Raw genomic sequence first — 23,213 nt, 5'->3', positions numbered from 1 at the left:
ATTGCCAATCATGTATCTTCAATGGGTACCCACCCGTCCGTCTACTTCATTCTTCCACTTTTATCCATTTACATTTCCTTTTTCACAATTTTCAAAAGTAGTCGACAGTTGTATAAAGCCAAACTGAAGCCAGAGTTGGTCACCAAACGTACGTGACAAGCTTTCTTTGAATGAATTCAATTTCTTATTAAAAAGTGGATCTCAATCAAAAAAGGGTTAGCTTTTTTTCTTTCTTTCTTTCTTTCTTTTTTTTTTTTTATGTTTTTATTTTTGTCTTTTTTTTTTTTTCATTTGATTTTTTTCAACGTTTGACCAAGTCCAAGTTAGATTGGTCATATAATAGGCACATGCATGAATTGAACCTGTCTTTATCGTACTTTCAGTCTTCAATTCTCCCATGCAGATTGGTCTTCGGAACATTCTAGGAAAGCCAAAATAAGGGGACAGAGAACATGGGACATACTATATATAAACAACTTAGTACAAGAGAGGGAATGATTGGCTCATCTATATATACAAATATGGGTGCTACAAGCAACTCACGATTAAATGCATTTTTATTTATGTGTATATAAATTTTTGGTAACTCTCTCCTATAAGTCGGTTTTTAAATATGAGTTTTATCAAACGTTTGTGTCCTTTAGTATTAGAACTGCCACCATATTTAAAAGAAAATATGGCCGTTAAAAGAAAAAAAAATACTATCATCAGGTCAATCTCATAAATAAAATGAGTCATCGTCAACATTAAGTGTTCCCGGTTCCCACTTTATTAAGTGCAATCTTAATTCTTAACCATGTGTCCTTGAGATTTGTATGTGGATGGAGCCCATTTGTACCCAATTTCTATCCATGATCTAGAAAGCTGCAAAGTAGAAAGGGAACTTTCTTGCTGAGCCTAAAGGAGGTTATCAAATATGACCAAACCATTTGCTCATAGCCAGCCAAAGTATACCTACTGTCTGCTATGCACCAGTTTCTTTCAAAACATGGACAAATTGACCCATGAAGGTTGTGCAGTTGACATTTTTTATGTTATTTAGTAGACAGTTATATGATTATTATATAATTATAATGACGTTACAGTGAAAATTAACTCACAAATTTTTTATTTTTTATTTTTTATTTAGAAGTCCTCACTGATTTATTAAAGGCTAAATTTTACTGTTACGTTATTTTCATTATATGACAGTCAAATATTAATTTATTAAATATCATTAAACTTTATAAATGCCCCCAGTTTGTGAACTGTACATTCAAATCAATAAATTTCATTTTGTAATCACGGTCCTCAACCGAGCATACGACCCATATTTAATTTAATTATTATTATTATTATTATTTTTTGAGAAAAACATAATATTTCATTCAATAATACCACGAGCATAACGCTCTTACATCACAGAGCAAAGCTCTGAAGCAACCATAGCATAAAGCTACAAGATTACCAGGTTTAGTACAAGATTTGAGATCAATCCGCTAACCCATGACTAAAATTAGATTTAGAACTAGATTTGTGACAGACAGACTCAACCAAATGCATGGATAGCAATTATTCCTCGACCCTGAGAGCAAAAAGACTCTCATGCCGAAACTCTTCCTCCTTGACCCGAAGCCAGGATAATGATCACATTCACAACCCAAAGGTCTGGACCAAAACTAATTAACCCGAAGGCGACATAGATCGAGTAAGAGAGGAAAGAGCCTTATTACAAGCCTAACAAAATAGGAAAATTAAACAATACAGGGAAATAAAATAAGAAAAGAAACAGCACACTTCGATCACGTACACGCCGGGAACCGAAAACCGAAGGCGCGTTGGAAGCTCATCAAGGCAGGGACTCGTCGAAAGGCCCAACAGTGAACGGTGGGCGGCGAACAAGCGCAGAGAAGACTGGCAAAGCAGGACCTGAAACAACAACAAACAAGAAAAAAACGAGAAAAAAAAACAAGGAACCACCAAAACAAGAAAAAAAACAAGGAAAATGAGCACAAAGTGGGAAGACGGTAGCCGGAAGGGAGCCGGACCCGTGTAGGCCGGAAACCCCCGCGCAAGGGGCATGGGAGCTTGACGTGGTGGGGACGTATGAAAGAAAACCCTAATAGCGGGCAATGAAGCAGTGATCACAGACAAGATCTGAATCCACAAAAAGCCAAAACAAGGGCAAGGAGCTCGCTACATAAAGTGAAGGCGGGGAAGAAAAGCAGCAAGGAAGGGGCAAAAATAGAGAAAAACAGAGGGGGAAAGGAGCGGCAAGGAAGGGGAAGAGAGGAGGCAACGGAGCTAGGGCATCAGGTAAATAACTAGCACCAGAGCGATGAGGACAAGGGGAGGAGGGAGCCAGCCAAACGGCCAACCCTCCTCCCCTATGTGGCTGAAGGGTTTCACTTTTTATTTAAATATTTAATGTTATTACAAATTTTAAAGTCAGCATTATCTCAAAATAAATAAATAAATAAATAAAAAGTTCAAAGTCAGCAAGAAACTAACTTGTTCTATCTAAATTATTATTTGATGGTAGGTTAATCGTGCCCTTTCGAGACTACAAAGAAACAATTTTCTTCTTACAAAATGAATAAAAATGGTGATAGCTTCCGAACTCAGTTATCAACTCCAATCATTTTTTAATGTGAGAGAGATTGTAACACCCATGACCTATTAAAGCTTTGTTTGTTGCTTTGGGCTTTGTCACACTAATCACTTTATTTGTGCCTATGGGGTGGCTTTCCGGTCACCCATGAGGTAGGGGTGTAAACGAGTCGAGCCTGAGCGAGTTTTCCCTATTTGGGCTTAGCTCGTTTAAATTTTACTCAAGCTCGAGCTCAAGGACGAGCCAAAAAATCGAGTCCGAGCTCGAGCTCATAATAAGTCGAACCGAGCCGAGCCAGCTCGTGTATTTAATTTAATTTAATTTTTTTATTATAAATTTAAACTTCAAGTAATCTTAAATAGCTCAAAAAGCTAGCTTGCAAATGAGCATTTGCTTAGCCTGGCTAGTCGAGTATGGAGCCTGAGTCAATACAGCAAAGCATTTGGTTTCGACGAGAGAGGATATACATCCTTTTATAATAAAATGATGTTATTAGGAAAAAAAATAAAAATCATCAATTTTTAATGTTAATATGAGCAAATATGTGAACAACTATCAATTCGAGCCTTATACGAGCCGAATCGAGTTGAGTTAAGCTTGCTTCATTTAATATTCGAGCCAGTATTTGTGTTCACGAAACGCTTCATTTAATAATCGAGTTGAGCACGAGCTGAGGTTGAGCTTGCTCGTGAGGGCTTCGCTGACTTAACACCCCTACTAGCGGGTTAGGGGTGGTTGGAAAAGCCACCCCCAACTCCTATGGGGTGGCCGCAGGGGGGTTGGCGGTGGTTTTTTGGCGGCCCCTTCAAAAAAAATTTTGTTTTTTGTTTTTTTTTTTTGTAGATTTAATTTTTAAATTAAATTAATAAAAAATTAATATACTGACGTGGCAAAACGGTGCGTTTCAATGGGAATGATGCCCATTAAACCTTTGGGAAAAAATGTAACGGTAGGATTTTGTTGCATTTCGATTGACTAAGAGAGTAAAAATTTGAAGAAAAAAAACTGAGGGATTTTACAGTTTTGGAGCGTTGACTTAAGAATTTATAATACATTTACCCTTAAAAAAAATTATTCATGATTAAAAATATATAATAATAATAATAATAATAATAATAATTTAAGTCTTGTGCTACAACACTTGTATAAAAATTTAAATGATGCCGATAGACTCAATAATTATTCTTATACCCATTCTAGCCTCCTAGTGGTTTTTGCTCATAACCTGAAAACAAAATATAAAACGGGGAGAGTGAAAAAGGCTTAGTAAGACAAATCTCTAGCCATAAAATAGTTGAGTTCAATTCATTTTTTTTAGGAAAAAATATAACAAAGCTCTACAAACTAATAGTCGTTTTTTAAAGAGTCACAAAATGTTCAAAATGTGCTGAGAGGTAGCTGAACCACCCCCAATCAATTAAATTAAATATGTGAAGCAATGATTTGTGCAATTGATAATACCCAAACCTTTTTCTTTCCAAGCCTCTGGTTTGAAATAACGCCTCCAGCAAATGATACCCAATTCCAGGAATATGATGCAGAATCCTAGAATTCCAACAATAACTAGTGCCTTCCCCCCTTCTGAACGAGGTATGAAGTCTGCCAAAAATAACCAACCAAGTGAATAATAAAACCATATATAAATTAAGGTTTAAAATTGAAATTCAAAAACTAGGTTGTGCTAAATAATAAAAGTTCATAGTTATGGAAGAAAATTAGAGAAATCTGCATTTCAAAGGAGCAACATCTATGAGTAATTTGCATCTACTAAACAAAATGACAAACCAAAGACCTAGAGGAACACTTGATGCAGTTTTTCAAAATGGCATCTCAGAGTGATTGTACAGATTGGAGGATTATTAGCCAAAAAAGTATTCAACTTTCTTCCTACTCTAAAGCATATGTTTTGATTTTCTCACATGCAGAACAAGTCAAATTCAGATGTTGGTACAATTTTCAGAGTTACAAACTTCAATATTTCAGACATAAACCATTAAATTTCAACTGGGATATATATATTCATTACTCCTTATGAGTATTACTCCAAGCCAAGTAATTATTTAACTTTCTTCACCATCAAGGGTGGTGGTTCAATGGTCTAAGGAAATTTTCATGTGGTCAGGGCATGTATTAGGGCGTGAGTTCGAATCTCCGCAATGGAGAATCCCCATATATGCCTGATTATTATTAGTCACATTGGATTCTCATTGATGCCCTAGTGGGGCTGGGTCAGGCTATGACTCAATCAGACTTGAGGGAACGCCTACGGTTCCCACCATCTAGGCCCCTCTTGTGCAGCTTTCAGCGTCTAGGTGCTACTATGGTCACGTCTAGGTAGGATAGCCAATTGGTCTTCCCGGCCTACCCTTTTGCTCAGAGTATATATATATATATATACATATAACTTTCTTCAAGTGGCAGTATTGGATCTCTAAATGTGATGACCAGTCATCAACTTTCAATGTCTTATACTGATTCTAGTGCAAGTAATTAGGTCAGTGGCAGTACCACTACCAGTAGAAGTAGTACTATAACAATAACAATAACGATAATGGGAAGAATCAACTCACTGGGGTCAACAGAAATAGCTGATATCAGGGGACCATAAACTCCAGTTGCAGGTATTCGAGTTGTCTCTTTCCTAGCCCAATAGAGGCGGATTTCCAAAATATTTTCTGTAACACTAGCACTAAATTTTTTTATGATTGGTTCAGCTGCTACCATAGTGAAGTCCTTCTCCACTAATATGTCCTGCAACATAGAAGTCCATTAACACCATTGTAGCAAGCTCAAAAAGCATGGACTCTCAAGAACCTAGCACATGTATGCAAACTCATGAAATAGTGTGGATAATTCAATTGTTAATGAGACTGTGAATGCCATAAATCATCAGATGGTTGTATAATCTGATTTGAAGACCATAATTTTTTTTTTTTCAAAAATGTTAACCAACTAGTAAAAGGAAATGATAAAATATCAATAAAGCATCCTATTTCGTCAATGTCTAGAACTCCCAAGTACATATTAGAACTTATAATTTAGAGAAGAGAAATGAGAACAAAGAAGAGAGATTCAAAGAATTAAGGTGGTTCAGCCTATAGCCTACGTCCACACATCAAAGTCTTTTCATGGCTACATTTTTCCTTGATATTTTTGATTGTGTACAATACACTAATTTATAGAGAAAAAGTATGAACGATCGTTTTTACTTTTACATTAACAACAATAAAGTTAATTTATCATTTGTAACTCTTGTCTCTTGAGTTATTGTAACTCTTGTCTCAATAGTATATATGATCAAGTATCAAGCACTCACGCAAAATCTCATAGTAAGCATATATTATACAAATGTGATTGTTTACCTGAATGTATAAATCAAATATGCGCCTCCCAAGACTGTTATACATTGTGTAATTTGTGAATTGTGTCTCCACAAAGTGTAGACTAACATTGTAATTCCCATTTTCTAAACAATATCGATAATAGGTAAGAGAGAGAGGAGAAATGCGAGCTGTGGTGTATAATGCAAAGACGTTTTGTAAAGGCTGAGTTGAAATATAACAAACGTTCAGGAAATCATTGTCATCCATGAAATCTCCAGTGCTACTTAGTCCCCAGTTTTCGTTGTCACTAAAAAAGAATCTTGCCGCACCACCATTAACGGCTGCATATATCACCTTTATAGACAATGTCTCTTTCTTCAATGTCATCTCCACCACAATTGATATGTAAATGTTGGGTTATGTTTTGGCTCATTCGGTTTGCATGTAAAGTTGGTGAAAATGAGGCATCTCAAAAGGTCCAGAAAAATTAATTCAAAAAGGGCAGGTCCGGACAACCAGAAGCCAGGTCTGGACCGCATATCCAGCAACCATGTTTTGAAGGGGAGGTCCGGACCCCCAGAAGCTGGGTCTGGACCCCATTTCTAGAACCTTCAATTTTATGAGGAAGTCCGGACCACCAGAAGCTGGGTGGGACCCCATTTCCAGAAACGTCAGTTTGAAGAGGAGGTCCGGACCGCCAGAAGCTGGGTCCGGACCCCATTTCCAGAAACGTCATTCTGAATAGGAGGTCTGGACCGCCAGAAACTGGGTCCGGACCCCATTTCCAGCAAGCTTGTTTTAAATGGGATGTCCAGACACAAGAGTTGGATGTCCGGACATCACTAGGTTACGCATATATAACCCTAGCCATGTCCGGACACCAACTTATTCATGTCCGAACATGGCTGCTAATTTGTTATTTTAATCTCTATCATACGATTTTGCTACCTAGAAATGTACGTATTTTGTGAGCAAAATCAGAGTGCTTAAAGTGAGAGATATTGTTCAAGTTTTATTTGGGAAAAGAAAATACGTGTAGCCAATCGGAGTTCCGGTGAAAGGAAATCTTTTAGAAGAATTGTGCCAGATGTTCTGGAAATGGCTACTGAGGTAGAAGTCAAGTTGGTCACTTGTTGTGTGCAAGGAAGAGTCAAAGGTTTTGTAATTCTTCTTGTATTCCTTATTCTTCTTATAGTAGATTGATTTTCTGGGTTTGGCTGCCCCGAAGAGGTTTTACATTTAGAGAGTTCTCTAAATGGTTTCCTCTTCGTAACCAAATATCTGTGTTCTTGATTGCTTATTTCATATCCATATTTGGTTGATCTTTTAACTGCTAGGTTAGATCTTTTTCTGTTTAATCTTTGTGAAACACCTAGACATTTGGATAGGTGTTGTTTGGAGTCGTTTTAGAATTTTCAATTGGTATCAGAGTAGGTTCACTGTGAAGGAATTTTTTCTTGAGTGTGATCCAAGACTCCACATCAAATGTCTCTAACGGTTGCTCATAATTCTCTTCACGTCTTTGACGGAACAAATTATACGCTTTGGAAAATTCGTATGAGAGCTTACTTTAAATCCATTAATGTTTGGCATATTGTTGAATCTGGATGGACACGTCCAGACAAAGCAATAGTTGAATGGACAACGGAGGAAAAGAATAATGCTACTGCGAATGACAAAGCTATAAATGCTATTTACATCTTTGTTTCAAATGAGGAATTTTCTAAAATTTCTAGATGTGAAATAGCTAAGGAAGCTTGGGAAATTTTATAAATCACACATGAAGGAACTAAGGTTGTTAGAACTACAAAAATTCAAATGTTGGTTTCTCAATTTGAGGAGATTAGAATGCAGGAAGATGAAACTTTTGATGAATTCTATTCAAAGCTTAGTGCCATTAGAAACTCTACCATTAATTTGGGAAAGAAAATGGATGATGCTAAAGTGGTGAAAAAAATCTTAAGATCTTTGCCTGAGAGTTTTATTCCCCAAATTGCTGCTATATAACAGAGAAAAGACTTAGATACTATGAGAGTAGAAGAACTTGTAGGTTCCCTTAAGACCTTTGAGCTAATTCTACCCAAACTCAAGAAAACTAAAAACATTGCTCTCAAAGCAAAAAATGTTAAAGTCAATTCTTGTAGGTCGTTTGATGAGGATTCTAAGGATGATGAAGAATTTGCCCTGTTTGCTAAAAAAATTAGAAAATTTTTTAGACCCATGAATGGAAGGTTTAAAAATCGTGACTCAAAAATTCCTGTGAAACCTAGAGGTGAATTTAGAAGTAATCCACGTGAGAACTTAGAGACTGATCAGAAAGATAAGTTCACTAGTGGACGAAAATGTCATGAATGTGGGGGTCGGGGTCATATTCGAATTGAATGTGCTAATCTGAAAAAATCCAAAGGTAAAGCTTTCAATGTCACTTAGAGTGATGAATCGGATGATGAAAAATCCAAAGAAGAAGTTGAAGGAGGAGTGAATTATTTAGCTTTTACTGCTTCTTATGATAATTCTTATAAGACTGTTAACTCACCTCATATGATAAACAAATCTGAAATTGAATCTGATGATGAGGTGGATTTACAAACTGCTTATAATAACTTATTTGTGGAATGTGATAAATTGAACAAGCTGAATAGGAAAAATCTGAAAAATCTAAAAGAAGCTGAACTTGAGAAAGAAAGATTAATGAAATCTATGGATGAATGTTTAGCTATTCGAAACACTTTGAATTCTGAAAACATCATGCTGATTACTAAAGTGAAATCTCTGGAAAAGGACTTAAATGATTTGAATGATCATTTAAAGAAATTTTCTAGTGATAAATTAAATCAAATGTTAGGAAATCAGAAACATTCACATGATAGGATTGGATTGGGTTTTAATAAACATTTTAATTCCTCTTCTTCAAATGTTGCAACCACTTCTAAGATCATGTTTGTGAAACCTAAAATGAAAGATGTGGCAATTGAGAATTCTTGTTTACCTCAAGAAAGTTCAGAAGATGTGATCAAGAAAAATAAATTGAAACTCAAAGTTCCGGTAAGGACTAACTTCATTCCTACTTGTTTTCACTATAGTGTCAAAGGTCATACTCGACCAAACTGTTTTCAAATTAGGGCTAAACAACCATGGTCTTAGAAGAATATCCCTAGACTAGATGAACCTAAAATTGGGAATCAACTAAAAGTTTTAACTGCTCAAGTGAAACTTATTAGTGAAAAGTTAGCTGTTTTGTCAAATTCTGTTGATATAAAAGATATGTCTAATTTGATTAACAACAATGTGCAAATTCCTCCTCAAAAGGAACAGGTCTGGGTTAAAAAGAAAGATCATCTATGTCTTGTTGCTCATACTACCTTAAGTGTGCTTAACTCTTGTTTGTGGTTTCTGGATAGTGGTTGTTCAAAACATATGACAGGTGATAAGTCTCTATTCAAAGAGCTTAAAGAAGGAAAAGGAGGTGGAAGCATCATTTATAGAGATGGCAGCAAATCGAAGGTGATCGGTCAAGGAATTGTGAAAATTTTCGGTGCCCCTACTCCATAAGAAGTACTGTATGTTGAAGGTCTCCGGGCAAATTTATTGAGCATCAGTCAATTTTGTGATTATGATTTAGTGGTCCAGTTTTCCAAGAAAGAATGCAGCATATTTGATTCTTAAGGAAAATAGTTGATGGGAGGAGAGCGCATTGTTGACAACTGCTATTGTCTCGGCTCAACTTCTCGAATAAAATGCAATAAGGCAACCCTGGACACTGAAGAATTGTGGCATCAACGGTTGAGGCGTCTAAACTTTCATGATCTGGTCAGAATTTCAAAGACAGAAGGCATAGCTGATTTACCCAAGATTCATCAGGCTGATAAAGGAAAGTGTGGCCCATGTCAATTGGGGAAACAAACTAGAACTCCTCCCAAAAAGATCTCAGGTATTGTTACCTCTCAAAACTTAGAGCTTCTTCTCATGGATCTCATGGGCCCTACACGGACAGCAAGTTTGGGAGGCAAGAAATACATTATGGTGATCGTAGATGATTTCTCTCAATACACGTGGGTAATTTTGTTAAGAGAAAAATATGAAGCCTTTGAACAAGCTCAGATCTTGTTTCATAAAATACAAAATGAACAAGACTGTCTCATCAAGCGAATCCGGAGCGATCATGGCAGAGAATTCGAGAACTTAAGTTTTGAAGATTATTGTGCTCAGCAAGGTATCAAACAAGAATTCTCATCCCCTATAACTCCTCAACAAAATGGAGTAGTTGAACAGAAAAATCGAGTCATACAAGAAATGGCTAGAGTTATGATACATGCTAAGGATTTGGCACAACATTTTTGGGGAGAAGCAGTCCATACGGCATGTCATATTGTTAATCGAGTCTTTCTCAGACCAACAACTACCAAGACACCATATGAGCTATGGCGAGGCAGGAAACCCACTGTCAAATATTTTCGGTTGTTTGGAAGTACATGTTACATTCTTCGTGATAGGGAGAACTTGGAAAAGTTTGATGCAGAGAGTGACGAAGGAATTTTTCTTGGATATTCCAATACAAGTCGAGCCAGTCGTGTGTATAACAAAAGGACCAAGTCAGTAATGGAATCAGTAAATGTTGTCATCGATGATGAAACTACCAATGAGCATTTTGCAGAAGAAGAGCCTCAGGTTGAAGGGGAGCAAGTTGATATGTCTGATAAAACTCATGAACCTCGTAGTTCGAATGGTTCAGCAGTCCGTACATCAATACCTTCAGATACTGAAGGCGTGACTCCTTCACCAGTTCCACACTTGGTCTCTCATGCACCATCCTCTAGAATCAAACTTAATCATCCTAGAAAAAATTTGCTAGGAAATGTTAATGAAGGGTTACGACTACGAAATAGGGTGGTCAATCAAGTCACTTATTCTTGTTATCTCTCTCAATTTGAGCCAAAGAAGGTTAATGAGGCATTAGAAGATGAGAGTTGGGTTGCGGCTATGCATGATGAACTTAATCAGTTTGTTAGGAATGATGTTTGGAATTTGGTTCCAAAACCAAAAGATCAGAATATCATTGGCACTAAATGGATCTTCAAGAATAAATCTGACGAGCATGGTACAGTGGTAAGAAACAAAGCTCGATTGGTTGCTCAAGGATACACTCAAGTTGAAGGAGTGGATTTTGATGAGACGTTCGCACCGGTAGCCAGATTGGAATCTATCAGAATTTTGTTGAACATCTCATGTCATCTCCAGATCAAATTGTATCAAATGGACGTCAAGAGTGCTTTTCTTAATGGCATTCTTCAAGAAGAAGTATATGTAGCTCAGCCAAAAGGGTTTTAGGATCCAACTTATCCAGATCATGTTTACAAGCTGAAAAAGGCGCTTTATGGATTGAAACAAGCTTTGAGAGCTTGGTATGAACGCCTGACAACATACCTTCTTGCACATGGGTTCATCCGAGGACAGGCTGACCGTACATTGTTCATCCATAGGAAAGGCAGTCAACTCCTCATTGTCCAAATTTATGTAGATGACATTATCTTTGGCTCTACGGTCGACTCACAGGCTCATCAATTTTCTACAAAAATGAAGCAAGAGTTCGAAATGAGTATGATTGGTGAATTGACCTATTTTCTAGGTTTTCAAGTTCAAGAATCCAACAAAGGTATCTTTCTGTCTCAACCAAAGTATGCCAAAGATCTTGTGAAGAGATTTGGGTTGGATGGAAAAAGTCATGCTCGCACACCCATGAGTACGAGTATTAAGCTGAGTGCAGATGTGGCTGGGAAATCCGTTGACCAAACCTTATACAGAAGCATGATAGGTTGTCTCCTTTATCTTACAGCTAGTCGACCAGATATATCTTTCAGTGTGGGTGTATGTGCTCGATTCCAAGCAAATCCAAGGGAATCTCATATGACAGCAGTTAAACGGATCCTCATGTATGTCAATGGCACGATCAATTTTGGAATTTATTTCTCTACTAATACAAATCTTGAACTTCCAGGATATTTTGATGCTGACTAGGCTGGTAATGCTGATGATCGAAAGAGTACATCAGGCAGATGCTTTTATGTGGGAACAAATTTGGTCGCCTGGATGAGTAAGAAACAAAACTCCATTTCTCTTTCTACTGCTGAGGCCGAATATATAGCTGCTAGGAGCTTCTGCACACAGCTCATCTGGATGAAGCAACTTCTTGCGGACTGTGGATTTGATCGAGGAAAAATGATTGTCTACTGTGACAATACGAGTGCCATCAACATCTCAAAGAATCCAGTTCAACATTCACGCACGAAACACATTGACATTCGTCATCATTTCATCCGTGACTTGGTAAAGACCTAGGTGGTATCTCTTGAATTTATGCCTACTGAACACCAATTAGTTAACCTGTTTACAAAACCCCTAGATGGATCTAGGTTTGAGTATCTCAGGAATGCTATTGGTGTATGTGATCTCTCATGATTGTATACGTAGAACATGCCTAGAAATTGAACATATTGATATTTGTCTATAGCAGTTCTAGGGCATTTTTGTTTGTTTTTGATTGTTTTTGTTTGCTTTGTCTTTATTTTCTTTGATTCTTTTATTTTTGGGATTGTTTTTATTTGTTGGATAGTCAGTTTCTCATGTCTTGTGCTCAAATGAATATTTTACATATGAGTGGGGTCAATATTTCTGCAATTTACATCTACTACTTCATATGTTTCTGATATACCTTATTCTTCTGAAAATTGTTAAAGGAGTAAGAGTCAGTTTTTATCATGTTCGAAATTGTGCACTTTTTGCCCCCATTAGGTTTAGATTTTTGTTATGTGTTTGGGAATTTGGATCAAACATTTTTTTTTTGGAAGATAGGTAGTGTCAGTTCTATCCACTTGACCAACTCGTTAGTTGAACCTAGCTCCTAAAAATTCCAACATTTTCTTCCTCAAAAAAAAAAAAAAAAAAAAGGGGGCATAAAATAAGCTCAGATGACTTAGTTTTGCTTCTATATGTCCCTAAAGAAAGAATCAGTGATCAAATCATTGCGGAAATAGATGATTACTAAAGGACATGGTAAAAGCGAATAATTAGTCTTAGGGGGAGTGTATCGGATAAGGGAATCTAGGTCGTAACATTATAAGGTTTTATTGTGGCTTGAATCAGACTGTTTGTCTTCCTTTACAAAATTTCTGCCTAGATTTACCTTTCATTGATGAAATTTTATTTAATGGGAGTTTTCACACACTACACCCTCACATGAGATTTCTGATTATTGCTTACTTGACTGAATTCACAGAATAAGGTTGTGTCTTGCATATGGTACATTTATGGTGTAAGTGTAATTTGTTGATCACTCCGGACTGTTAAGATATTCTTAAGGACACACATTGTTATTGGATATCTAAACAAATTGTTTTTCTTAAAAAAAAAAAAAAATTGATAAATTTTTTTTTTTGACTTTTGGGGATGCGGTCTGGACACGGCACTTACCTGTCCGGACACGGTCATTGCATTGTTTTTATCGATCGTTTTTTTTTTTTAAAACCCTGCATTCATTCCATTTTCATACTTCTCTCTCTCGGCCGAACCATTTTTTTCTCAATTTTTTTTCTTGTGTTATTTTTTTTGTCTTTCTCTGTGATTCCATCTCCATCCAACTAAAGGCTCACAAATTCAATACTCCATGGTATGTTTTTTTTTTTTCTTCCTTTATGCTTTTCAGTTTTTGTTCTCAAATCAAATTTTAGGATGAACATGGTTGGGTTTAAATTTGAAACTCCGAATTGCTTGTTTGCTTGATTAGCCTTGATCTTTCTTTCTCTCTCACATAATTGTACCAAAATACATTACCTATGATGTATTTAGGACTCGGTTCCTCCTCTTGACATATGTTTTTCCATGCTCACATCTCTATGCCTAACATGTGTTTGATAAAATGCCTCAATTTGCCATTTAATTTTTTTTTGGGGTGTGAATGCAGAAAATGGTGTATCCAATTTTGGAATCCACACCAAGGAGGAAGCGCACTAGCGAAGAAAAATCAATTCTTATAAGATAAGATTTTGACACGCAAAATTGTGATTGAGCGTGGAGTGGAGCAAAATGATCTTCGAGTGGAACCGTTTCGATTCATTCATGACATATTCCAAGCAAATCAATGGACCTCCTTGTTTGTTCCTGTTCATGCCTACACTAGGTTAGTTTGGGAATTCTACTACAACATCGAAGATATTGACATGGTTGGTCCCCCGTCATTCAAGACCAAGGTCTCTGGGAAAACTCTAAATATCACTATTGAATTGATCAGTGAAGTTACTTGGATTCCATTGACGAATGAGAAGCTGCTTCCATTTCTGGAAGAAGATCCACAACCAACAAAAGATGATATTATGGCGGTTCTTAATCCTAGTCAGTAGCTTGTATGGGACGAAGATCAAAAAAAAATTCCGATTGGCTATGTACGGGCACCAGAGAGGCTGTTAACATGGATTTTGCTGCAGAATATTTGGTCAATATCTCAAAATAGTCATGTGACTATAGAACGAGCAATGATGATTTATGGCATCATTAACCGTGTTACGTTTTGTTTATGCACTCATATAGTGTTGACAATGATCGAGCTTCATGAAGATCATTCCATTGCCTTACCATATGGCGGTCTCATCACAAAGCTCTTGCACGCCACTTTGCCAAAAATAGCTGCCAATGAACATATGGAAGCTCCTGAAGGTTATTTTGGCAAAGCAATTGTGATGAAGTCAAATGCCCAACTTAGGCTTCAAGCTCCAGCTGATCATGCGCCTCCAATTATTCAAGATCCTCTAGCTGCATCTTCCTCCGGATCATCCGAAGCATCCAGTCAATTCAATACAATCATTAACTTACTTCAAGCTCAAGGCCGAAGCATCAAAGCTCTACACACCCACATGATGACTTTGGAAAAAGATGTGAAGTCTATCAAGGACAGACTTTGGCACGAATAAGTTTTTTCTCATGTTTTTGATTTGTTGTTTTTGCTTATTTCTTTCTGGCAAGAATATTTTTTTGTGTTCTTTGGTTCTACTTATTTAAGATTTCATGGGTTGTTGGTTTGTTTGTTTAAAACTCTAGATTTTTTTTTTTTTTTTTTTTTGTTTCCTTTTGTCCTTCTGAGACAAAAAGGGGGAGTTGATTTGATGTGTCATTTTCATGTAAAAATTGTTTTTGTCCCCGAATGGCCAAAAGGGGGAGTTTGTTGGGTTATGTTTTGGCTCATTCGGTTTGCATGTAAAGTTGGTGAAAATGAAGCATCTTTAAAGGTCTAGAAAAATTAATTCAAGAAGGGCCGGTTCGGACAGCCAGAAGCCAGGTCTGGACCGCATATCCAGCAACCATGTTTTGAAGGGGAGGTCCAGACCGCCAGAAGTTGGGTCAGGACCCCATTTCCAGAACCTTCAATTTTATGAGGAGGTCCAAACCACCAGAAGCTGGGTCTGGACCCCATTTCCAGAAATGTCAGTTTGAAGAGGAGGTCCGGACCGCTAGAAGCTGGGTCCGGACCCCATTTCCAGAAACGTCATTCTGAAGAAGAGGTCCGGACCGCCAGAAGCTGGGTCCGGACCCCATTTCCAGCAAGCTCGTTTTAAATGGGATGTCCGGACATAAGAGTTGGATGTCCAAACATCACTAGGTTACGCATATGTAACCCTAGCCATGTCCGAACACCAACTTATCCATGTCCAGACATGGCTGCTAATTTGTTATTTTAATCTCTATTTAAACATACGATTTTGCTACATAGAAATGTACGTATTTTGTGAGCAAAATCAGAGTGCTTAGAGTGAGAGATATTGTTCAAGTTTTATTTGGGAAAAGAAAATACGTGAAGCCAATCGGAGTTCCGGTGAAAGGAAATCTTTTAGAAGAATTGTGCCAGATGTTCTGGAAAGGGCTACTGAGGTAGAAGTCAAGTGGGTTACTTGTCGTATGCAAGGAAGAGTCAAAGGTTTTGTAATTCTTCTTGTATTCCTTATTCTTCTTATAGTAGATTGATTTCCTGGGTTTGGCTGCCCCGGAGAAGTTTTACATTTAGAGAGTTCTCTAAATGGTTTCCTCTTCGTAACCAAATATCTGTGTTCTTGATTGCTTATTTCATATCTATATTTGGTTGATCTTTTAATTGCTAGGTTAGATCTTTTTCTGTTTAATCTTTGTGAAACACCTAGACATTTGGATAGGTGTTGTTTGGAGTCGTTTTAGAATTTTCAGTAAAGAATTCCAATCTGCCTAGAGACATATGCACTAAAAACTCAGAGAAAGAAACTCGTAAGATACCATGATAACAGGATGAAGTTAGAAGGCCAAAAGAAAAACACAGACAACTTCATATTATCAGTGTAAACTTGCATGGATAGCTGTCTTTAAATATAAACCATGTGCTTAAAATTGAAGCTCTGTTGTTTTAGGAGGAAAAAACTTGGTAAAGAATAGATAATGAAATTTTGGAATTGATGATTACAACTATTCTAGTTTCCAAAAATCAAAATCTCATTTCAAGTAATGTTAATCTATATAGCAACACATATGCATGGTTTTGAGTCAAGCATCATTTCTTCTCAGTTCTGAATGGTAAAATGTTGAAATATAAAAGTTAGTTTCTTTTCTTAGAAATATTGGCAACCAATCAGAGATATACAAACTTTCAAGCTAAAATCCATATCAACCATAACATTCTCAAGAATCAAAGGGAAATAAATAACGTAATCCTCTTAAAACCATATTCCATATAGCAGGGATTCCAGGAGTTTGCTAATTATGGAGGAAATGCAATGGGGAAACTACCTTTTGCCCCCATGAACTACAACGCTATGGCACTTTTCCTCCCATGAACTGCCAATTGTATTACTTTGCCCTCATGAACTACTATTTTATGCCCAAAACTCCCTTCCGTCAGTCAAAGCCGTTAACTCAGACGGTCAAAGTGACAATGTGTTGTAGTTCATGGGGTTAAAGTGACAATGTGTTGTAGTTCATAAGGGCAAAGTGACGGGTTGACCGTCTGAGTAAACCGCTTTGATTGACGGAATGGGGTTTTGGGCACAAAATGGTAGTTTATGGGGGCAAAGTAGTACAGTTGGCAGTTCATGGGGGGAAAGTGCCAAGACCTTATAGTTCATGGGGGCAAAAAGTAGTTTTCCCAAATGCAATAAACATTTGTGATGCAGAGATTATTTGAAAGTAATCCTTCATAGAAACTGAAAATGCACACTTACATCGAGGACACTTGAAATCTTCCTTGCATGGACGAATCACCCTTCTGGTTTAATAAGTTGAGAAAAGGAAAAGATTAGCACTACATGGACATCATTCAAAGTCAATACCACTAAATGAATTTCTTGATGCTTTAAAGCCAAATCCATAATTTTGAGCTGAATTAGAGAAGACAAAAAGAGAAACTTACAAGCCACTTTCCTGCATAGAACTTCGAAACAAGTTTAAGTACATATGTCTGGTGAAACAAAAATTTGAAAAATCAAAAGTGAAATAAATATTAGTACTTGATTCCACCTTATAGTAGTATAAAAGGTGAAAGTAAACAGATAAGGATATTAACAAAGAAGGAATTTATTTTTCTATACTGACGAGGTCTGGCAAGCAGGCTGCTTTGCGCTTTGCCTTACAAAGTTATTGTATGAGAGATCCCTGCATTCCCCAAAAGAGAAAAATAAAACACTTCATCTTCTTAAAATGATGCATTTTGATTCATAAGGAGTTTTGATTCTTAAAACTTTCATATATCTCCAAAAATAGTAACTTCAAGCCTCATTTTCAATGACAGTTGACAAATCAAGACACATACAAATATATTTCCCAACCAAACAGAAGATTTAAAAGACTAGGCATCCAAGATGAGAAACATACACGTTAGTTCCTTTCTTCAAGATTTACTCCGGAACGTTTCCACTAAGCAAGTTGCCGGTTAAGAAACTGATGAATCCACATCATACAATTAGTATGTTAATGTTAATTATAGGACACGATTAAAGGTGCGATCACGTCGCAAAAGTAAGCATTCAAAATACTAGAATGGCCATATCATAACTTACATGAACTTTATAGTGTTTGTGCTTATAACAGTGGGTAGTTCTCCACTTGTTAAAACTGAGATCCCTGTCCAAAATCACAAGATAAAGCATATATCTTCATATCTTAGTCCCAAAGAAATGTAGTAATCTACTGTTGCAATTTATTGTTTGTATATGTAAGTGAACCAAGCACCACAAAGAAGAAATAGTAGGAAATAATATATTAACTATAAAACAAGAAACCTCAGGTTTGGAATTAGGAACAAAGCCATTCCTAATCACTCCTTTCTCCACCAATAGTGCACAATGCAGGCCATTCTTGGCCAGGTTCCAAAGACTTATTCAAGTTTGTCATCATCCCATTACCTCATCAGAAACTACATATATTATGCTTCTTAGATTTGATTTACAATGGCATACATATGAACACATATTCAGAGGCATAAATTAGGTTATTACTCAAGTCTATAAATATTGCAAAGGAAGAAAGTGGGAAAAAAAAATACAAAATTTGTATAAAAAAAGAACACAAGTTTTGTCCTTACAGAATTCATAGATGATTCATTCTTCAGATGTAATCAGGGATTTCGCCAGAAATATTACAATTCCTCAAAATTCTAAAAGACGAAAAAATAATAAGTCAATTATGATAGTCAGATTATAGATAAAAAAATGTATTCATTTAAGAACACCACATAAACTAAACATTGGACACACATTCTTGTAAGGCCTGTCATGTTTCTCAACTCTGGAAAAGCCTGAATTGTCACATTTATGTCACTAATCCTCCTGTAATTAAAGTAAAGATAATGTTATGAACACAATCCTACAAGCAAAACCATATAGATTATCAATTAAATAAAAATATTTATGTCACTTAAGAAAATGGTCAAGAATATCTTCACTCACAAATCTTTTAACTTTTCCAAAACCGAAATGGATGATGGTATGGGCCCTCTGAGTCCACTAGCAATCATTTCTCTGCATTGAATAGAAAGAAAACAATCATGAGAAATTAGAAAGCCTCAATTATGCTACTGTTCTCAAACCCTAAAAGGCATTCAGTATTTTGAAAGCTCAGGAGCTTACAGTCACTCAAGTTGTTATCATTTACACGGCTGCAAGGTGCAGTAAAACGTCATCGATTCTACAATGTCACCATGAGTTTATATGTTTGGTGAAGTATCATACTACAGAAAAGCTTACAAATCCGTCAAGTTTTTCAGCCCACCAAGTTCCCCTGGCAAATTCCCAATCAAATTATTGGAGGATAGCATCCTGCAAGTACAAGTATTAGAGCAAAATAGACAAATCAACATTCGGAAAAAAATAGGTTATCCATCTCGAAAAAGAAGTTACAAGGTGACTCACAAAGTTTCCAAGTTAACTAACTTCCCAAGTTCTGAAGGGAGTGTTCCGGAAAATTGATTTGCTTCAAGATTCCTAAGAAAAGAGTTTTCCATTCAATTTGTCAGAAAGTTCTTCTGTCCACACACAGAATGTTGTGTTTCATGGAAAATGTGTTCAAGAGTGATCGAAGCATAGCAATTGCATGCTTTTTAATTCCAGACTTCATGGACTAAAATGGCAACATCATTTTCCAAGACATAATTTTGGTAAAAAAAGAAACTTACAAGTATGTGAGATTCCTGAAGTTACGCAAGTCCTTTGGTATCTCCCCTGACAATCGGTTTCCAAGAACAGAGCTGCATTATAATGTTTATTTATAGTTAATTGAACAAAGAATTCAGTGCTCTCTTATATGCTGAAAGTGATGAAAATGAGAAGAAAATAATATTGCTTACATAAAATTCAATTCCATTGAACCCCATTGGATAGGAATTGACCCACTTACATAGTTGTAAGCAAAGTCACTGCCAATAAAAACATGGGTTTATTTTATTTTTTGGGTTTCCTGGCAACCAAACAGAAAATTAATAGTTGCATTTTTGAATGTAGCTCACATGTCCTGGAGGTAAGGAAGCTGAACCAGCTCAGGTGGAAGTACACCTGGCAGACTGAACCTCTTGATTTCTCTGCAAACAATCAAACACGAACCAACAAACAAACAAACAAATTCAAATGATTAGAATGAGAAATAAGGTAGATACAATATCCAGACTGATATTTACAAGGTATTTCAGGGAAATAAGGCTTATTTTTTCTTTTTTTGCAAGTGGGATGAAGACAAAAATGGACAAAGTATTTAATGGACTAAACTGAAAGAATTTCTTTAAACTCAATTTGAAAAAAAAAAAAAAAAAAACTTTATCCTTTATCTAAAAAAATAATATTGATTAATGGATGCAGCCCAGCATATAAAGTCCCCTAAGAAAAAGGGGATTAAGGGAAAGACAGGATTATCTTCCATTGTATTACTCAAAAACTATGAAAAAAAAAAATTAATAAAACAGAACAAAAGCATATAAACAATGCCTACTTGAATAATTTTATTATTATTATTATTATTTTAATTTGAAACAAAAAATAACACCTCAAACATAGAGTAACATACATGGCTACAATGTGGCAGGTATTGTTATGGAATTGGCAATTGCAAGTAATGTTCTTCTCAGAACCGGCTGGAGGCTCCGGCGACGTAACGCCGACTGTTTCCAATTTGCAAGAGGTGGCATTAAACTCCCAGTAAGTAGCCCCCATTGTCTTGGCAATTTGCTGGAGAGCATCCACTGAAATACAAGCACATCAAACAGTAACATGTTTTAGCCAACATTTCTAAGTCCCATGCACATACAAATATAGTAATGTATGTTAAATCAACATTTAAATTAATAAACATGTTAAACAATTACTTACCCCATAATTACGCTAATAAAAAATAGTAGATTTAATTATTTAAATTGAGAAACTTCACTTACACCCCCAAAGTATGAGTGGTTTTGCAATTAATGTCATTATATTAGAGGCATGATTTACAAATTAGAATTTCATCGAGCTTTCAATCAAAAAAGAAAAGGAAAAGGAAAAGGGAAATAAGAATTTCATCATACGTATACCTTCATTTTGAGGCACCATAGCAGTAGCAAATCTTTGTGTGCTCAAGCAACTGAGGGCTACAACCGAAACAAAGAGTGCATGTTTGAGGAAGAACATGTCTGGAACCCAAACAAGATTGATTATAAGCATCCAAATTCCAAGCTCTCTCCTTCTGTTAGAGTAGATGTTCTTTTGTACTTAGAATTATTGAGGCAGGTGTACGTGGAGTTTTTGGTGACCCAGAAAACAGATATTTGTTGAGTTGATTTTTCTTTCGCTTTATTGGTGTTTGAATATTACTTACTTTGAATTTGAGGGAGATTAGGTTTCCTTCTCTCAACCAATAATTTCCAGGCACCAGTTGCTTTGACTAGTATTGTCCCCCTCAAACAGATAGTCACTGAAAGAAGCCTTTCAATTTTTCATAAATAAGTCAACATTTCATTGCCAATAAACTATACAATAATGAGAATTTCCCTTCTGCATAAAAATGGAGATATGTCTCCTCTATATATATGATCATATCCGAATGTAAGGGAATTATAATACGGCATATATGAAGGGAAGTCAATACGGCAGCTCATCTCCTGGCAAAAGCAGCTCTCCAAAAAGTTATGGAGGAAATTTGGATGGAAGAATATTCTTTGTTTCTTTGTGATATTGTAATTTTAGAGAGTTGTACTATTTGATCTTGTGTTAATGAAAGCCTGAATTTTCACGTCAAAAAAGAAAAAAAAAAAAAGGGAATGCTAAGGGCCTATTGCATTAATTTGGGGAAAAAGAAAGGAAAAGAGAAAGACTAAGAAGAAGAGAATACATTTCATTGTATCAATTTGGAATTAATTGGTCAGAGAAAGCTAAGCCAGCAAGCTACAAGGACATATGGTAGCATTAATTTGTGTTTGACCCTAGAGCCTGGTATCCGTGGAAACCGAGAACACAACAAACATGGTGTCCTACACACCTTCAAACTGTGCAAAGCGACCAATTATGCCAAAAGTATTCTTAACCATGGAACCTGGCAACACTACAAATTAACATGCCCTACTCACCCCAACTTTTTAGACAATGACAAATTCAGTTAATGGGAAAACCTATGGGATGAGTGAGATTGCAAAAAATTAGCAGTTTGATATACTAAATTGAATTTTTTTTTTTTTTTTTTAGAAGGTCATTACAAAAGCGGCACAAGTTCAGAGGGATTTAAGTGAAGTTTCTCATAAAAATAATTATGAAAGTGGCCATGACAACATGGTTTATGAGAAATGTTTGATTCTTGATTTTACTAGAGACAATATTCAACATAAATAATTTAATGGGATTGAATGAATTGAAGAATATTTCTCTTTTTTCCCTTGGTAAATAACTACAAAAAATATAATAAGATTATCCCAATCTTCGTTTCCAAATGATAATCAAGGAATCTGAATATAAGAAAGCGTTGATGCAGCAAGCTCACACATTTATTATTATTATTTTGATTTTCCAAAATTCTTGGAGGTTTTTTTTTTCTTCAAAATCTTTAGGGGGAGGGGATTTTATCAGAAAGCTAACATATCTTATATTTCATTGTTTGAGTATGAAATATAGCGATGATCGATACTATTATGCAACAGAAGATATACAACTTATTGAATCTTTAAAAAAAATCAATGAAATGTGTTCAAGGTAATTTGATATAGATGTTCCTCAGAAGTTGAAATCTGGGCCTGGCTTGCTTCTGAACTCTTGCTTTCCATCTGCACATTATCTCCCCCCATGGCTTTGACCCAAATCTGTAATTTCATAGAGGTCATGGGCAGAAGTGGAGGAAGAACCACGCAATGAACCAACTGATGTTGAAAAATGAGCCTGACTCCCTCCCAAACTCTGGCTATGTATCTGGCTTGTACTGTCTCTTATATCTTTAAACCTTAAATCTTTACTATAACTACTTGCTTCAGGAATCATTTCTGGAATGGTAGAAGTTCCTTCCAGCATGCTTACCACTTCAGCCATTGTTGGCTTTATTGAGGGTGAAGCATCAGTGAATAAGAAAGCTACTTTAATCATCCTTTCTGCTTCTTCCTTGTTGAATTCAGATCCAAGCTTTTCATCTACTAGCTCCATTAAGCTTCCATTTTGCTGCAGCTGACAGGCCTGCAATGGAAATCATTATAGATACATATATGTATGTATAGCATGGAAGTTTTCCAAGTGATTTTAAGGGGTAATTAGTCATTACATATGCAAAATGCTCTAATATTTTATAAAGTACTTTAA

At 36.1% G+C, this 23,213-nt stretch overlaps 2 protein-coding genes and 1 long non-coding RNA gene across 4 annotated transcripts; all 3 read right to left on the bottom strand.

Annotated features, from left to right (window-relative positions):
• Positions 1–3,731: 3,731 nt before the first annotated feature.
• LOC132168646 (uncharacterized) lies at positions 3,732–19,137 on the bottom strand. 2 transcript variants are annotated; one of them, XR_009438899.1, is made up of 12 exons: positions 19,044–19,137; positions 18,864–18,935; positions 18,672–18,743; positions 18,500–18,571; positions 17,976–18,039; positions 17,791–17,856; positions 17,512–17,571; positions 17,330–17,377; positions 17,142–17,185; positions 5,161–5,341; positions 4,058–4,189; positions 3,752–3,815 (listed from the first exon to the last, which is right to left on the bottom strand). It is a non-coding gene; the product is annotated as an uncharacterized LOC132168646 (long non-coding RNA). The 2 variants fall into 2 exon arrangements; XR_009438898.1 differs by having other exon boundaries at positions 3,732–4,189.
• Positions 19,138–19,308: 171 nt separating this feature from the next.
• On the bottom strand, positions 19,309–21,342 carry LOC132168639 (probable LRR receptor-like serine/threonine-protein kinase RFK1). Its single transcript, XM_059579649.1, has 7 exons — positions 21,256–21,342; positions 20,972–21,123; positions 20,470–20,644; positions 19,919–19,990; positions 19,760–19,828; positions 19,589–19,660; positions 19,309–19,397 (listed from the first exon to the last, which is right to left on the bottom strand). The coding sequence occupies exons 2-7, from the start codon at positions 21,099–21,101 to the stop codon at positions 19,322–19,324; spliced, it is 594 nt and encodes a 197-aa protein (XP_059435632.1). The 5' UTR covers positions 21,102–21,123; positions 21,256–21,342; the 3' UTR covers positions 19,309–19,321.
• A 1,091-nt stretch (positions 21,343–22,433) lies between these two features.
• LOC132168642 (probable LRR receptor-like serine/threonine-protein kinase At1g29720) lies at positions 22,434–23,189 on the bottom strand. Its single transcript, XM_059579652.1, has one exon. The coding sequence runs from the start codon at positions 23,058–23,060 to the stop codon at positions 22,698–22,700; it is 363 nt and encodes a 120-aa protein (XP_059435635.1). The 5' UTR covers positions 23,061–23,189; the 3' UTR covers positions 22,434–22,697.
• Between the last annotated feature and the right edge of the window lie 24 nt (positions 23,190–23,213).

Source organism: Corylus avellana, chromosome ca2 (assembly GCF_901000735.1).
Source record: "Corylus avellana chromosome ca2, CavTom2PMs-1.0".
NCBI classification, from domain to species: domain Eukaryota; kingdom Viridiplantae; phylum Streptophyta; class Magnoliopsida; order Fagales; family Betulaceae; genus Corylus; species Corylus avellana.
This window is presented reverse-complemented; position numbering and strand designations above follow the sequence as displayed.

Bases quoted from the DNA above. Each gene is read 5' to 3' on its own strand.
- LOC132168639 (XM_059579649.1), bottom strand. From the start codon at position 21,101: ATGCTTATAATCAATCTTGTTTGGGTTCCAGACATGTTCTTCCTCAAA. The intron at 19,991-20,469 runs GTATGTTACTCT...GATTGTTTGCAG, and splicing joins ACCTGCCACATTGTAGCCAT to AGAAATCAAGAGGTTCAGTC. The intron at 19,661-19,759 runs GTAAGCAATATT...ATTATAATGCAG, and splicing joins TCAATGGAATTGAATTTTAT to CTCTGTTCTTGGAAACCGAT.
- LOC132168642 (XM_059579652.1), bottom strand. From the start codon at position 23,060: ATGGAGCTAGTAGATGAAAAGCTTGGATCTGAATTCAACAAGGAAGAA.